The following is a 17,516-nucleotide window of genomic DNA, read 5'->3' as shown; positions in this document are numbered from 1 at the left end:
ACAGATCTTAGAAGTTTTCAACCTTCCGTTTTATTTGTAACTTAATTAATGTTCCGTTTTTCATTATCTGTTAGTTTCAAACATACCGCTACATTCTTCTCATATTCAACTCGAGGTTTGTTTCTCGCTGCCAGTTTTTTTTTAACAACCTTGGCTCAGCATCAGGCGTGCTTCTCAACCTCCTAGCATGTTTAACTGAGCTTACACATATTCTAGTTACTTTAACAATATTTTAAAGCATTATTACTTATCATAATCACTTCTAATTAAGCTTATGCATTTTAAGACATTACACCAAGCAGTGAACTATCTTACAATCTCACACAAAAACAAAATACTGCAGATGCTGGAAATCCATAACAAAAACAGAAAATGCTGGAAATACTCAGCAGGTTAGGCAACATCTGTGGAGAGGAAAGCAGAGTTAACCTTTCAGGCCAATGACCTTTCATCTGAACAGGCGATAAATGTTGAGCACGACATTGTGTGAATTGCCTTGCTCCTCTTTGAATAGTGCACACGCACAGGTCTTTGGGGCCTTGGTTTAATGCGTCTGACGAAAGGTCATTGACCTGAAATGTTAACTCTTCTTCCTCTCTCCACAGATGCTGCCTGACCTGCTGAGTATTTTCAGCATTTTCAGTTTTTGTTGCTCCATCTCACTCCTGCTCTGACCTCAGCCTCCTACACTGTTCCAGTGAAAATCAGTACAAGCACGTGGAACAGTGCCTCATCTTTTGATGAGGTACTTTACAGCCTTCTGGCCTCAACATTGATTACAACAACTTCAGAACATAAACACTGCTCCCATTTTCTCAGACAGTAGATGCAGGTAATGATTCTGCTTTTGCTGTTTACGCTACCTCTGGGTGATTTTGCTTTTTCCCCCTCTCCCTAACCTAGGAACAGTGAGGATAATGGTAGCATCGCCACCACAGCCCCAGCTGGGATTGGAAAACACAGCACTGACTAAGGGTTCAGCTGAGGCCATTTGTGATTCCTATGGTTCAGTACTGCACTACATGGTGCATATATCCATTGAGCTATTGAGCGAGCATTTCTTTGTGTGCGTAAATGTTTCAGGTACATGTGTATCCTCTGGCATATCATTGCCTGGGTCTGATTGCAATCAATACTATTTCTCTACAGAGATGAAATAATCCTCAGATTCCACCTGAATTTAACAGCTTAATGTGGAGCAATAGTATTGCTTAAAAAGACTTTGGCTTCACCCATTAACGTTTTCATCCTGGAACCAATGTTGTATGTTCTATCTCCTGAAATGTGCTGTTGTGATTGGTTAACACTGAAACTGTCTTTAATATTGGAAATTCCACAATGTAAATATTGCTACATTGAGTATCTCTGTGTAATCTTACCAGTCCTACAATGTTACACTTTGAATATACCCTACATCTTCTCACAAGGGACTGGGAAATAGAGTGGGTAGTACACTGCCCTTTCATATCTGGTTTCACGGTTCGATTCCAGGCTAAGCCACAAAAACCATCGGTGCGAGAAATGGGATAACGTAAATGTCACTGATGCAGAGGGTGCTCTTCTAAATTGGACTTATGGTGTATTATTGGGGGAAAATAAAGTGAACATTGCTTATTTTACCAGATTGGCTGCTTATCCTCCCTTCACACCCGCCCCCCCACACACTCCTCCCCCTCTCACCCCCAGCCAAAGGCAATGGGTTTGAATATGTGACTCAATGGATGAAAATGACTTACAAAAGAAAAAATAAATGAACAAATAGACATGGTACTGTTTGAACATAACAGAAAAATCAAATCAGAAGAGGAGATAATTATACAGATTTTGAAGTCAACAACACGTTAAGTGAGCTACACCTGGTAAGTGACTAAAAATGTATCTTATTTGGCTGTTGGTGCGGTTTTGCTCTGTGCTATTCTTCTTGTGGACCGGCAAAAACATAGGTGTGGATTTGAGAATCAGTGTATTCCTTCATAACTGGGTCAAAATCCTGGCATTCTGTTCCTAACACAATTGTGGGAGTAACATCACAACAAAGACTGCAATGATTCAAGGAGAAGGCCCACCACCACCTTTTTCAAGACAGGGATGGGTAATAAATGCAGCCATGTCAGCATCTCTCACATCCCAAGAACAAATAAAAATGGGTTGTACCAGTCTGAGTGCATCTTTACCCCACACCAGAACCTGATCAGTTGTCCTATATCCCTACCCACGTCTGAAATTCTTTTCTCCTCTTCCTCTCATGTTAACAGATTCCATTTCTCAGTCAAGAATGGCAACTCGACGAGCATTGAAGGCTGTCCTAATAGATCTCAGTGGAACGCTGCATATAGAAGATACAGCCATATCTGGTGCCCAGGAAGCACTGCAAAAGTAAGTCCTAATTTATTGATCCATGTAAATTCTATTTTAAAATTTTTTTTCTATTAGCTATGGTGTTAGCACCACTCCTCCTGCTCCAATTTTTTGATTCCATTTTGGTGTTGGCCCATTTAAGGACTGCCTGTTAGGCTGCATGTAGGCGTGGTTATCGTAGACTCAGCAGGCTCAAGCCCCATTTTGGAAGGAGGGGTGGGGGGTGCCTAAGACAGGCATTGGGCCCATTGCGTATGAAATTAAGGGGCTTAATGCCTGTTTTGGCCTGGAATCTGGGCACCTATACTGAAGCCTTTATCACTATGGCGGGCAACACTCTTCCAGCACGGAATATGCATTCGCCTGCCAAATTGGTTCTAGGCACCTGTTTCACGCTTGTAAAGCATGCGTAGCATCAACAAATTTCTATGCCCAGTTCTCATAAATGATTTCTTTGTTTAAAAAAAAATCTTAACTTTTTCAGAAACCAAACTAATCTTATCAGTTAGGAGTAAAGTGGGGTGATTCTTCAGATTTGGGGTTAACACTGATTTTAGCTTGTAATTAACAACTTCCACTTTTTATATACACACACACTCTATCAGTCTTGTATTCAGTCCTATTACCAATGTTTTAGTTTATTAAATAAGCGCATTTGAGCAACTAGCTGAAAAAGAAGCTAACGTCGCTTTATGTAATATTTTGCTTAGGTTGCGCAGTGCTTCTGTAGCTGTGAAGTTTGTGACTAACACCACCAAAGAGTGTAAACGAACACTATTTGAACGACTGCAGAAACTCGACTTTGACATCCATGAGGATGAGATCTTCACTTCTCTGACTGCAGCCAGGAATCTTGTTGAGCAGAAGCAGTTCAGACCATTACTACTGGTAGATGATGGCGCACTCGAAGACTTTGAAGGTAAGCTGACTCTGAAGTGTTTTGGACAGGGTGGTTTAATGGGTAAGACATTGTTCTTTTGACTCTGGAATCAGGATTTGAATCCAAATTGCTATTCTGTGAGCCAGAGGTTTGTGGGTTTAAACTTCACTCCAGAATTTCAGCATATATTTCAGTGCTGTATCTCTAATCATAATCATAATCTAATCATAAGCTAGGCTGAATCTTCAGTGCAGTACTGATGGAGTTCTATATTGTCTGAAGGACTATCTTTCTGATTAGACTAAACCAAAGCCCTTTTTGCCTGCTCAGGTAGATGGAAAAGATCTTATGGTACTATTCAAAGTAGAGCAGGGGAGCTATTCAGGTGTCCTGAGCACCATTTGTCCCAGAAACAGATTAACTGGCCATTTATCTCATTGCTGATCGTGGAAGTTTGCTGTGCACAAATTGACTGCCATATTTGCCTACATAACAGCAATGGCAATGCTTTTAAAATTCATTGGTTGTGAAGCAATTTGGGACATCCTGAGGATGTGATTGGTGCTATATAAATGCAACTTCTTTCTATGCTCAAGTGTACATGGCATCTAAGAAAGAGAAAGCTTTATACTGTGTTACAAAAGTGCCTCTGTTTTGTTAAATATATTTTTTGAGGATTCATTTTTGAAAGATTGAAGAAATGTTAAACTTTGGGGTTTTCAAAGGGGGTAATGTAAAGGCCATTTTATGACTGGGTGAGGAAGGGATCATAGGCTCCCCTCTGGCCCCTTTCCTGGTTTGGCCTTAAAAGGTTTTAACTTTTAAAATGCAGTGTTTTTAGCTTCACCTCGGTGAGTCCTTGCTCACTGCACTCTAATTGTAAATGAACCAACCAGTCAGGTTTTCTTAGGTTTAAATAAGAAAGATGTAAGTTTATTAGCCTTAACACTCTAACTCAGTTAAAATTACTAAGAATATGCGACGCAACCATGCTAACATGCATACGAGTTAAACACACACAAATAGATACAGAGGGGGAGAAAGAGTAAAGTGGGGAAGGAGGATTAGAGTAGCAAATGGAATTCAGTTACTGTCTTTAGTTTGGATGTAAAGTCCTTCATTGGAGTTAAGTCCTGCAGTTCTCGATGGGGCCCAGTGCACACTTTCAAACTTGTTTCGCTGGTACCAGAAGGCTGAAGAGATCCTCTGTCTTGAGGCTTAAGCTGCTTCTGTGGGTCCCTGGGACTTTGCTTGAGAGAGAGAGACTTGAAGTTCAATTGCAGTCTGCTCTTTCTGTGTAGCACAATTCAAAAAGTCCTCAGGTTAGCCAGGTTAATCATGCGACCAACTCTTTGTTTGAAACAGCATCATTTAGAACATTACAGCGCAGTACAGGCCCTTCGGCCCTCGATGTTGCGCCGACCCGTGAAACCATCTGACCTACACTATTCCATTTTCATCCATATGTCTATCCAATGACCACTTAAATGCCCTTAAAGTTGGCGAGTCTACTACTGTTGCAGGCAGGGCGTTCCACGCTCCTACTACTCTCTGAGTAAAGAAACTACCTCTAACATCTGTCCTATATCTATCTCCCCTCAACTTAAAGCTATGTCCCCTCGTGTTTGCCATCACCATCCGAGGAAAAAGACTCTCACTATCCACCCTATCTAACCCTCTGATTATCTTATATGTCTCTATTAAGTCACCTCTCCTCCTCCTTCTCTCCAACGAAAACAACCTCAAGTCCCTCAGCCTTTCCTCGTAAGACCTTCCCTCCATACCAGGCAACATCCTAGTAAATCTCCTCTGCACCCTTTCCAAAGCTTCCACATCCTTCCTATAATGCGGTGACTATAATGCGACAATTGTTGATTTCAAAAGTTCTCCAGTTACGGTCAGTGGGGGAGGGGGTGGAGGTTTGTCTCTTACAAAGTCAGTGGCTCTCAATGTCTTTTGATCAACACTATTGACAAAACCCATCTTGCTAATTGAATCAACGAGCACTCCCATTGTTTTTCTATGCAACTGTCTCTCAGAATGCAATTGTGCAACCATGTTTTAGCTGTTCATCTCTGTGGCCCTTTTTAAACTAGTTGTGTTCAATGTCCAGTAAAAAGGGTTCATCAGTACGAAATTAATATGTTTCCATTTGGCTGGTGTGGTTTCCGTCACAGCCACTTGACTTTGAAAAACAGTCCCTGGAAATGTTTTTTAAAAGGGGCACTAAGAGGTCTTGTGAGGAAAACAAGCCTTTCCAAGAAACAACCTGACTTTCACCAACGATAGGAAGAAACTTTTTCCCTTAGCGGATGGGTCAATAACCAGGGGGCATAGATTTAAGGTCAAGAGCAGGAGGTTTAGAGGGGATTTGAGGGAAAAATATTTCAGTTGGAGGGTGTTTGGAATCTGGAAGGCACTACCTGAAGAAGTGGTAGAGGCAGTAACCCTCACAACATTTAAGAAGTATTTAGTTGAGCACTTGAAATGCCATAGCATACAAGGCTACAGACTAAATGCTGGAAAATGGGATTAAAATAGTTAGGTGCTTGATGGCCGGCACAGACATGATGGGCCAAAGGCCCTGTTTCTGTGCTGTACAACTCTGACTCTATAACAACAACATGCCATTCCAGAAACCACCTGACTTCCAGCTCAATAAGCAACAGAGAACTTTGGAAACCTGGAGAAATTGTTGACGAAGAAGTGACAGGTCAAGATTGATGGAGGTCAAAAGGTTGATCTCCTGTTGTCGGTTTCGCTTTTGAATTGTTTTGAATTGGGGTTGAACTGTATAAAAAGGGAGAGAAGAGAACTTCCAAGGAGAGAAGAGACCACAACCCAGCTCAACTTTCTAGCACACCTCTAAAAGACCCTGAGAAATCCACTCTGTCAACTTATCTCGTCTCCTGTCTTTGAAGAAAAGCCTGCTAAATTAATTCTCAACGCCGCCTGTAAAGAACTGTTCTAAAAGACCCCTGTGACCCGTCAACGTGTACTCAGAGGCTTGACTGTATGCCAGTTTTGGAACACTATATATCCCATCTGCTGTTTCTTCAAGAATGAGTAAGTATTCAGCCCAAGTTCTTTTGTCTGTAATAGAGCTCTAAAAACAAAAATCCCTTTGCTTCATTACTGGTTAAGACTTGTTTTAAAATAAACTGATAATTTTGTTGTTTATTAAGGAAACCTGGTTGGTGTATTTTTATTCTGGGAAAAATAGAGTATATGATTGACTGTATCGGTAATTGGGAACAAGTTTAAATATATGTTGTGACCCATGGAGAAGTGGAACTAGAATAAACAGTGCACTCCTCCCGCCTCGGTCGTAACAATTCAGCAATGGTAATGCCATTGAACAACAAGGGGAGATGGTTTAATTCTCGCTTGTTTGAGATGGCCATTGCCTGAGAGTTGTGTGGCATGAATGTTACTTGCCGAAGCCTGGATGTTGTGCAGGCCTTGCTGCATATGGACATGGGCTACTTCAGGATCTGAGGAGTTGGGAATGGTGCTGAACATTGTGTAATCATCAGCGAACATCCTCACTTCTGACCTTATGATGGAGGGAAGATAATTGATGAAGCAGCTGAAGATGGTTTGGGCCTCGGACCCTACCCTGAGGAACTCCGGCAGTGATGTCCTGGGACTGAAGTGATTGACCTCCACAACCACAACCATCTTCCTTTCTGCTAGGTATGACTCCAACCAGTGGAGAGTTTTCCCCCGATTCCCATTGACTCCAGATTTGCTCGGGCTCCTTGATGCCATACTTGGTCAAACACTGCCTTGATGTCAAGGGCAGTCACTATTACCGCACCTCTGGAGTTCAGCTCTTTTGTCCATGTTTGGACCAAGGCTGTAATGCGGTCAGGAGCTGAGTGGCCCTGGCGGAATCCAAACAGAGTGTCAGTGAGCAAGTTATTGCTGCACAAGTGCCCCTTGATAGCACTGTTGACGACCCCTTCTATCACTTTGCTGATGATCGAGAGTAGACTGATGGGGTGGTAATTGGCTGGGTTGGATTTGTCCTGCTTTTTATGGACAGGACATACATGGGCAATTTTCCACATTGCCAGGAAGATGCCAATGTTGTAGCTGTACTGGAACAGCTTGGATAGGGGCTTGGCTAGTTCTGGAACACAAGTCTTCAGTATTTTTGCTGGAATGTTGTTGGGGCCCATAGCCATTGCACTATCCAGTGCCTTCAGCTGTTTCTTGATACCATGTGCAGTGAATCTGATTGCCTAAAGACTGGCATCTGTGATGCAGGGGACCTCAGGAGGCCAACATGGATCATCCACTCAGCACTTTTGGCTGAAGATGGATGCAAATACTTCAGCCTGGTCTTTTGCACTGATGTGCTGGGCTCCCCTATTGTTGAGGATGGGGATATTTGTGGAGCCAATGCCTCCTTCCTAGTTGGGCATGGAACATACGGGTCGAGGAAGTTCTCCTGAACATATTTCAGAAATTCCTCCCCCTCCTTACCTTTGCTCTAATGCTATCCCAATCGATATTTTGGAAATTAAATTCCTCCAATGTCACCACTCTAATTCTTGCACATCTGTCATTTCCCTGCAGATTTGCCTCTCTCTTTCTCTAGCTGGGAAATGAGCAGATATTTTGTCTCCCTCCTCACTTGCAAGGTAGGATACAGTGTTGCAAATTTGGTTGTCATCTCCAGCTGCTAGCAAAGTCATCTTTTTTTTCTCCCTTTTTAAAAAAAATGTTTTTGGTGATCTGAATTTATATATTTTTAGTCAGTGGATTAAAAAAAATTATCATTGAACAAAGCACATTGGCGTGACAACTGTGTTGCCATCCAACAAGATACATGCATCGGGGCAGACTGGCTCAGTCATATTATTCCCACCTCTGAGTCAGAAGGGTCAGGTTTGGACCCCACTCCAGACAGCTCCAGTGATGCCAGTTCTGAATGCTGGCTGATGTCTAGCAGGGATATTTGCATGCGATGGGTGTGGATGGAGGCGAAGTTCTGTAGCCTGGGTTGCTGTCAACCGAAGAGCAAGTAATCCAAAGAAAGAAATCCATGAGGATGGCAACAGGAAACCACCTCAGATACATGTCCCTAGTAATTGTTTCAAGAAACTTGTGTGCAACTTAGTTTGGATCTGTCCTAGGACAGAACACAAGGGACAAACGGGCAGAAGGTCATATAATTACATGTGAATAGAAGTTTTGGGGAAAGAGAATCTGGTTGAAAATATAGGAAGCATCTTTAAATAAAATTACGAACTTATTTTTAAGCAACAAAATTAAATTAAAAATTGTGCCTTTCTGTAGCAGAAACTTCTATAGACTCCTAAAGGCTAAATGGAATCAGTTTCTTTTTCAGGAATAGAAACAAGTGATCCTAATGCTGTGGTTGTTGGATTAGCTCCTCAACAGTTTAATTACGCCACAATGAACAAGGCATTCAGGTAAGAGTGAACATAAAATAATATTGTTTTGTTAAAGGAAAAGAAAATAGCTTGGTGACACTTGCTGTTTAGGCTTACAAATGAAGAATATGAGGTTACTGTGAGACTGTTGGAGCCCATGGAACCATAGACCAGCAAGCGTCATTGTCTTCAGAAGGAAAGGGAGGCACTTTCTGTAACTGATCTGAAGTTAAATGGGCCACTGATCTGGAGTTAGATGGGCCACATCTTAAAATAGATCATTAGAGGGACTCCAGGTATAAACACAGAAAATAGCAGTCTTCATGCAAGGAAAATAATTAACTCAAATGGCAGGAGATGCCTCATCTATTTTTAAAATAGGTGGATGCGAATTATGTACTGAAGGATTGTTCCTCTATCCATCCCTGCCCCTTTAAAGCTAAAGCCATTGGAATAAATTGTGATCAAGCATTGAACTTAATAACTTTTCCTTTTTTTTTGTTAAGATTAATTTAGTGCTGCTCAAGATGAAGAACGAGATTCATTGTCTACATTAGACATTTCCCAGAGCGGGTATGGCATGGTCAGATGTGCACTAACAACATTTTGAAACAGAGTTGGGCGCCTACACAATGACACTCTTCCTGCACCAGCCATCATGTGATCTGTCAGTCAGATTGCCAGTTCAGTGTTGAACTAGGAGCACTTTTGTATTATGGACAAAATCCTATTAAGAGTTGGGCTGAGACTATCCAAACTGATTACACTTATGACCCTTGCAAACTGCAGAGACCAATCTAGCTTCCACATTTGTCACACTGAGATGAGGTCTATGGAAATCCAGTTTTACCCAGCGGGTTGAGAGTTAAAACTAGAGACAACATTTAGTACAGTTTTATGAAATTTTGTGGCAGGAACTGCTTCAGTTTCTCTCCAGTTTGTAGTTTGTGATTAGTTTGCAATCGAAAGAATATGAGAGGATTTCCCCTCTCGTGCATTGAATTTTTAGATTAGATTAGAGATACAGCACTGAAACAGGCCCTTCGGCCCACCGAGTCTGTGCCGAACATCAACCACCCATTTATACTAATCCTATACTAATCCCATATTCCTACCAAACATCCCCACCTGTCCCTATATTTCCCTACCACCTACCTATACTAGTGACAATTTATAATGGCCAATTTACCTATCAACCTGCAAGTCTTTTGGCTTGTGGGAGGAAACCGGAGCACCCGGAGAAAACCCACGCAGACACAGGGAGAACTTGCAAACTCCACACAGGCAGTACCCGGAATCGAACCCGGGTCCCTGGAGCTGTGAGGCTGCGGTGCTAACCACTGCGCCACTGTGCCGCCCAATTCATAAACCAATTCTTAATGATTTTTGCCATGCATAGTACACAGAAATCTTTGCCTGGATTAAACTTTGGTTGTTCCTCTTTTGTGTTAGGATTCCATGGAGGAGAAAGTTAAGCATGTACTTCTTGAATTATGCTTTCTACGTTCAGAATCTTTTAAATTTGTTTTTCACTTATCTATCTTCCACTCTTCCTGCTCTGCTGAAGGCTGTAGTTCCAGGGTTGAAGATGCCTCACTAGTTCCTCATCCGACTGCCAATCATGTGTGAGCATAGACACAAGAGTGTCAATCACGGAGGATATCACAGTCCAGCACAATCATGTCCTTACTTGACATCCACAAGCCTGAATATTCCAGCAGGATTTTTTTGCTATCCTTCTTTGGGACACAAGCTAATTGTAGTGTCTTGCTGCCACCCTGGCTGAGATTAGCAAACTCAGCACAGACCAACAGTCAAACCTGGGACCTTCCTGATCTGCACAGCTTGGTTCCACACGAGGCATTATGCTTATCACACATGCTACATAATATGTTAAGCCTTCATGTGTAAGGGGAGAGGGCTTCTGCTTCTTTTGTTTTTAAAAAGGTATCTATCCAGTATAAAATGAGACCTAAGTGTCTGTGCATTAAGCTCCTTTCATGTCATGGAACTTGTACCTTTTGGAAGCTGTTTGACAAGTATGCTAGTTACCTTGCTGGGCATGCAGGGTTTTTCTTTCTCCAACTATCCCCAACAGGATCTTTCTCTCTCATTCCTCATTGTCACCAGGGCTTCTGTTGGAGTGCTGCTCTACTGCCTTGACAGTCTCAGTAAAATAAGCCAAAATTAAGTATCTCTCATCATAACACTCTCTCTTTGTTTTTCTGTCCTTCTCTGTTTTTGCATTTATCTTCTCCTTTTACCTGTTTTTTTTGCTCACGCACTTTCTCTTTGTTTCATTTTTCTTTCATTCTTAAACCCCATCATTCATTGTCTCCTATTCTTTACCTTCAAATTTATTGCTGCCCTTGGACTAATTGCCTCACCCAGCCCTGTGGCTTACACCTTGTGCTGTTTCTACTGTAAGCCATGAAGTGTCCTGTGCTTTCTGACTGTTGGACATGGCAACTCAGGGAAAAATATCCATCCTGCCTCCCCCCCACATGAGGGTGGTCCTCTCTATTTCACCCACTGGAAGATCATAAATAGGAGTACAAGTAGGCCATCCAGCCCTTCAAGCCTGTTCCAGCATTCAGTAAGATCATGGCTGAACAGCTACATCAACTCAACTTTCTTGCCATATTCCCATATCCCTTGATTCCCTGAGTATACAAAAATCTATCTGTCTCTGTTTTGAATAGACTCATTGGCTGAGCATCCATAGCTTTCTGGGGTAGAGAATTCCAAAGATTCACAATGCTCTGAGTGAAGACATTTCTCTTTATCTCAGTCCTAGATGGCTGATCCCTTATCCTGAGACTATGACTCCTAGTCTTAGACTTGCCAGCCAGGGGAAACAGCCTCTCAGCATCCACCCAGTCAATCCTCTAAGAATAATTGCTCATCGTTTAAAAATTATTCTGTTTTTCTATTCTTTCTATTAAAGTGAATAACAAAACATTTCCCCACATACTCCATTGGCTACCTTGTTACCCAGTCTATATCCTTTTGCAACATCTTTATGTCCTCACCTCACTTTGTATCAGCAGAAAACTTGGATATATTACACTCTGGTCTCCTCGTCTAGGTCATTGATATAAATTATAAAATGACCTGATTATTCCTACTTTCTCTTTTCTGACCATTAATCAATCCTCAATCTATGCTAATATTTTACCCCAAATCCCAAGAGTCCTAACCTTGTGTAAGGTCTGACATCATCTTGCTTGCCTTTCCTCTACACAGCACATCCTTTTGTTCAGCAGGGTTTCCCTCTCTTTATCTCTTCCCCAATTGCTTCTGTGAATGTCGTTCTTGATTCTTTCTTTCCCTTATTTTTTGTTCTCAAGGAATTTTGCTTCCTTGTAACATATCTATCATCTTTAGGTAGCCTGGTTTGGATACCTCTGCAACCAAAAGGAGAGCTGGAAAGCCTGTTACCAAAGACTGCCAAATGTGTCTCCTCGTGCCCTCTGTAGTAGATGCCACAGTCTCTGGACACTAATAGTTCACCCGACACAGTCCAGATGAGATACATCCCTCACTCCATGCTTACGAACAACTGTGCTGTAGAGCTCAATGCCATCAAAACATCCTGCACTTCGCTCGACAAGGTCTCGTTTAACAGGAACACATGTTGAGAGTTATGAAATAGAAAACCACAATGTTCAGACAAAAACTTCAGCTCCAGTGGTTGATAAATATCTGTCTTCTCAACTCCAAAAGATAGACGCCTAATCTTTTGTGAAATATTCAATCTGAAAGTTGTAAAATCCTTAACCCATTTGATAACTGCCTTATCTTTTAGGATCAGCATTACATATTAAATTCTGGCACACAATCAGAAGGCCAGGATGCTGTGTAGGTGGAATTGGTGCTTGGTACAGCCAGGCATGGACTATCTGGGAGAGCTTATCCCACAGATCTTATCAGGTACAATATCTGGCCCACCACATCCATGAGGGCAAGGCTGTTTACAGCATTTTTTTCTGCTTGTAAAGGAGTGATATTTACATATAGATAGGAATAGGAGGATTAGGCAAATGAATGCGTGGCTGAAGAGCTGGTGTAGGCGGGAGGGCTTCAGCTACTTGGATCATTGGGATCTCTTCTAGTGCAGAGGTGACCTGTACAAGAAGGACGGGTTGCATCTAAACTGGAGGGGGACCAATATCCTTGTGGGGAGGTTTGCTAGCACTACTCGGGAGTATTTAAACTAGTCTTACAGGGGAGTGGGACCCAAAGTAGTAGTCTCTCACATGAGATAGTTGAGGCAAATGTAGAGGTTAAAGCAAGCAAGTCCAGTAGGCAGGTCGGGCAGGGGCAGGACAGGGAGCGTGGAAGGTCTGGTAGGCTAAACTGCATTTACTTTAATGCAAGAAGCCTTACAGGTAAGGCAGATGAACTCCGAGCATGGATCGGTACATGGGATTGTGATGATATAGCTATTATGGAAACGTGGTTGAGGGATGGGCAGGACTGGCAGCTCAATGTTCCGGGGTACCGATCTTTCCGGCGTGACAGAGGTGGAGGTAAGAGTTGTACTATTGATTAGGGAGGACATCACAGCAGTAGTTAGAGAGGATATCCCGGGGGGAATGTCCACTGAGGCCATATGGGTAGAACTTAGAATTAAGAAAGGGGTGATCACTTTGATGGGATTATACTATAGGCCCCCCAATGGTCAGAGGGAAGTGGAGGAGCATAGATGTAGGGAAATCACAGATAGGTGTCGGAATTATAGGGTTGTAATAGCAGGTGATTTTAACTTCCCTAATATTGGCTGGGACTGCCTTAGTGCGAAGGGATCAGATGGGGAAGAATTTGTTAAGTGTGTCCAGGATAGTTTTCTGAAGCAGTATGTGGATGGCCCTACTAGAAAAGGGGCTATACTCGACCTCCTCTTAGGAAAGGAGGATGGGCAGGTGGTTGATGTGTCAGTGGGGGAGCACTTTGGGACCAGTGATCATAACTCTATTAGCTTCAAGATAGTTATGGAAAAGGATAGGACTGGTCCTCAGGTTGAAGTCCTAAATTGGGGGAAGGCTAATTTCGATGGCATCAGACAGGAACTCTCAAAAGTTGAATGGGAGAGGCTGTTTACAGGTAAAAGGACGTCTGGCAAGTGGGAGGCTTTTAAAAGTGAGATAGGAAGAGATCAGGGCCGGCATGTTCCTGTTAGATGGAAGGGCAAGGCTGGCAAGTTTAGGGAACCTTGGTTGACGAGGGATATTGAGGGTCTGGTCAGGACAAAGAAGGAGGCATATGTCAGGTATAGGCAGCTAGGATCGAGCGAGTCCCTCGAGGAGTATAGGGGATGTAGGACTGCACATAAGAAGGAAATTAGGAGGGCGAAAAGGGACCATGAGATTTCCCTGGCAGATAAGATAAAGGAGAATCCTAAAAGATTCTATAAGTATATTAAGAGTAAAAGGGTAGCTCGGGAGAGAGTAGGTCCCCTTAAGGATCAGTGTGTGGAGCCACAGGAAATGGGCGAGGTTTTAAATGAATATTTCTCGTCTGTATTTACCGTGGAGAAGGTCATGGAAGCTAGTGAGTTCAAGGGAGGGAACACTGATATCCTGGAGCATATCAACATTACAAAGGAGATTTTGAAGCGCATTAAGGTGGATAAATCCCCAGGGCCTGACCAGGTGTATCCTAGGATGCTATGGGAAGCAAGGGAGGAGATTGCTGGGGCCCTGGCAGAGATTTTTGTATCATCGTTAGCCACGGGTGAGGTACCGGAAGACTGGAGGATTGCTAATGTTGTGCCTTTATTTTAAGAAGGGCAGCAGGGATAAACCAGGGAACTACAGGTCAGTGAGCCTTACATCAGTGGTGGGAAAGTTATTGGAAGGGATTCTGAGAGACAGGATTTATATGCATTTGGAAAGGCATGGTCTGATTAGGGATAGTCAGCATGGCTTTGTGCGTGGGAAATCATGTCTCACGAATTTGATTGAGTTTTTCGAGGAGGTAACCAAGAGGATTGACGAGGGTAGGGCGATGGACTTTAGCAAGGCCTTTGACAAGGTCCTGCATGGTAGGCTGGTCCAGTAGGTTAGAACACATGGGATCCAGGGTGAGCTAGCAAATTGGATACAAAATTGGCTTGGTGATAGACAGAGGGTGACAGTGGAGGGTTGTTTTTCAGATTGGAGGCCGGTGACCAGTGGTGTGCCGCAGGGATTGGTGCTGGATCCTCTGTTGTTTGTCATATATATTAATGACTTGGATGTGAATGTAAGGGGCATGATCAGTAACTTTGCAGATGACACCAAAATTGGTGGTATAGTGGACAGTGAAGAAGATTGTCTAAAGTTGCAACAGGATATAGATCAACTGGGAAAGTGGGCAAGGGAGTGGCAAATGGAATTTAACGCAGACAAGTGTGAAGTGATGCATTTTGGGAAGTTATACCAGGGCAGGACATATACAGTGAATGGCAGGGCCCTGGGGAGTGTTGAGCAGAGAGACTTTGGGGTGCAAGTACATAGTTCCCTGAAAGTCGCAACACAGGTAGACAGGGTGGTGAAGAAGGCGCATGGCATGCTTGCCTTCATCGGCCGAGGCATTGAGTACAAGAGTTGGGACGTCATGTTACAGTTGTACATAACGTTGGTTAGGCCGCATTTGGAGTACTGTGTGCAATTCTGGTCGCCGCACTACAGGAAAGATGTGATTTAAGCTAGAGAGGGTGCAGAAAAGATTCACAAGGATGTTGCCTGGTTTGGAGGGCTTGAGTTATAAAGAGAGATTGGATAGGCTGGGTCTGTTTTCCCTGGAGAGAAGGAGGCTGAGAGGGGGCATGATAGAGGTATATAAAATTATGAGAGGCATAGATAGGGTAGATAGCCAGAGTCTGTTTCTCATGGTATGCCTGTGCTGGGACGAGGGAGCAGTACCTCAGGACATGCGCGATGCCAATATCATCACCCTCTATAAAAACAAAGGTGACCGCGGCGACTGCAACAACTACCGTGGAATCTCCCTGCTCAGCATAGTGGGGAAAGTCTTTGCTCGAGTCGCTCTAAACAGGCTCCAGAAGCTGGCCGAGCGCGTCTACCCTGAGGCACAGTGTGGCTTCCGTGCAGAGAGATCGACCGTTGACATGCTGTTCTCCCTTCGTCAGATACAGGAGAAATGCCGCGAACAACAGATGCCCCTCTACATTGCTTTCATTGACCTCACCAAAGCCTTTGACCTCGTCAGCAGACGTGGTCTCTTCAGACTACTAGAAAAGATTGGATGTCCACCAAAGCTACTAAGTATCATCACCTCATTCCATGACCATATGAAAGGCACAATTCAACATGGCGGCACCTCACCAGACCCCTTTCCTATCCTGAGTGGCGTGAAACAGGGCTGTGTTCTCGCACCCACACTTTTTGGGATTTTCTTCTCCTTGCTGCTTTCACATGCGTTCAAGTCTTCTGAAGAAGGAGTTTTCCTCCACACGAGATCTGGGGGCAGGTTGTTCAACCTTGCACGTCTAAGAGCGAAGTCCAAAGTACCGAAAGTCCTCATCAGGGAACTCCTCTTTGCTGACGATGCTGCTTTAACATCTCACACTGAAGAGTGTCTGCAGAGTCTCGTCGACAGGTTTGCGGCTGCCTGCAATGAATTTGGCCTAACCATCAGCCTCAAGAAAACGAACATCATGGGGCAGGACGTCAGAAATGCTCCATCCATCAATATTGGCGACCACGCTCTGGAAGTGGTTCAAGAGTTCACCTACCTAGGCTCAACTATCACTTGTCTCTCGATACAGAAATCAACAAGCGCATGGGAAAGGCTTCCACTGCTATGTCCAGACAGGCCAAGAGAGTGTGGGAAAATGGCGCACTGACACGGAACACAAAGGTCCGAGTGTATCAAGCCTGTGTCCTCAGTACCTTGCTCTACGGCAGCGAGGCCTGGACAACGTATGTCAGCCAAGAGCGACATCTCAATTCATTCCATCTTCGCTGCCTCCGGAGAATCCTTGGCATCAGGTGGCAGGACCGTATCTCCAACACAGAAGTCCTCAAGGTGGCCAACATCCCCAGCTTATACTCTACTGAGTCAGTGGCGCTTGAGATGGCTTGGCCATGTGAGCCGCATGGAAGATGGCAGGATCCCCAAAGATACATTGTACAGCGAGCTCGCCACTGGTATCAGACCCACCGGCCGTCCATGTCTCCGCTTCAAAGACATCTGCAAACGCGACATGAAATCCTGTGACATTGATCACAAGGCGTGGGAGTCAGTTGCCAGCGTCCGCCAGAGTTGGCGGGCAGCCATAAAGGCGGGGCTAAAGTGTGGCGAGTCGAAGAGACTTAGTAGTTGGCAGGAAAAAAGACAAAAGCGCAAGGGGAGAGCCAACTGTGTAACAGCCCCGACCAATCAAATTTTTCTGCAGCACTTGTGGAAGAGTCTGTCACTCTAGAATTGGCCTTTATAGCCACTCCAGGCGCTGCTCCACAAACCACTGACCACCTCCAGGCGCTTACCCATTGTCTCCCGAGACCAGGAGGCCAAAGAAGAAGTTTCCCATGGTAGGGGTGACTAAAACTAGAGGGCATAGATTTAAGGTGAGAGGGAGGAGGTTTAAAGGGGATCAAAGGGGTAAATTTTTCACACAAAGAATAGTGGGTATCTGGCATAAGCTGCCTGAGGAGGTGGTGGAGGCAGGAACAGTAGCGACATTTAAGAGGCATCTGGACAGGTACTTGAATGAGCAAGGCATCGAGGGATATGGAATTAATGCAGGCAGGTGGGATTAGTATAGATGGGCATTATGGTCGGCATGGATGCGGTGGGCTGAAGGGCCTGTTTCTATACTGTACGACTATGACTCTATATCAGATATAGATGCATGAGATCATCTG

At 43.8% G+C, this 17,516-nt stretch overlaps 1 protein-coding gene across 6 annotated transcripts in view; it reads left to right on the top strand.

The window, feature by feature from the left end:
- hdhd2 (haloacid dehalogenase-like hydrolase domain containing 2) overlaps positions 1–17,516 on the top strand; it is a 49,114-nt gene that overhangs the window by 5,826 nt on the left and 25,772 nt on the right. For 3 of the 6 annotated variants that reach the window (XM_068030202.1, XM_068030193.1, XM_068030174.1), the window contains 3 exons: positions 2,256–2,376; positions 3,069–3,277; positions 8,598–8,682. In XM_068030202.1, coding sequence (XP_067886303.1) covers positions 2,276–2,376; positions 3,069–3,277; positions 8,598–8,682 — 395 coding nt within the window. In that variant the 5' untranslated portion in view covers positions 2,256–2,275. Of the gene's footprint in view, positions 1–605; positions 833–937; positions 1,084–1,780; positions 1,860–2,255; positions 2,377–3,068; positions 3,278–8,597; positions 8,683–17,516 lie in introns of those variants that run through there. The other 3 variants (XM_068030183.1, XM_068030165.1, XM_068030212.1) reach the window with 3 other exon arrangements.

Source organism: Heterodontus francisci, chromosome 1 (assembly GCF_036365525.1).
Source record: "Heterodontus francisci isolate sHetFra1 chromosome 1, sHetFra1.hap1, whole genome shotgun sequence".
In the NCBI taxonomy this organism is placed as follows: Eukaryota; Metazoa; Chordata; class Chondrichthyes; order Heterodontiformes; family Heterodontidae; genus Heterodontus; species Heterodontus francisci.
Note: the sequence above shows the minus strand (reverse complement) of the source record. Positions and strands in the feature narration are given on the sequence as shown.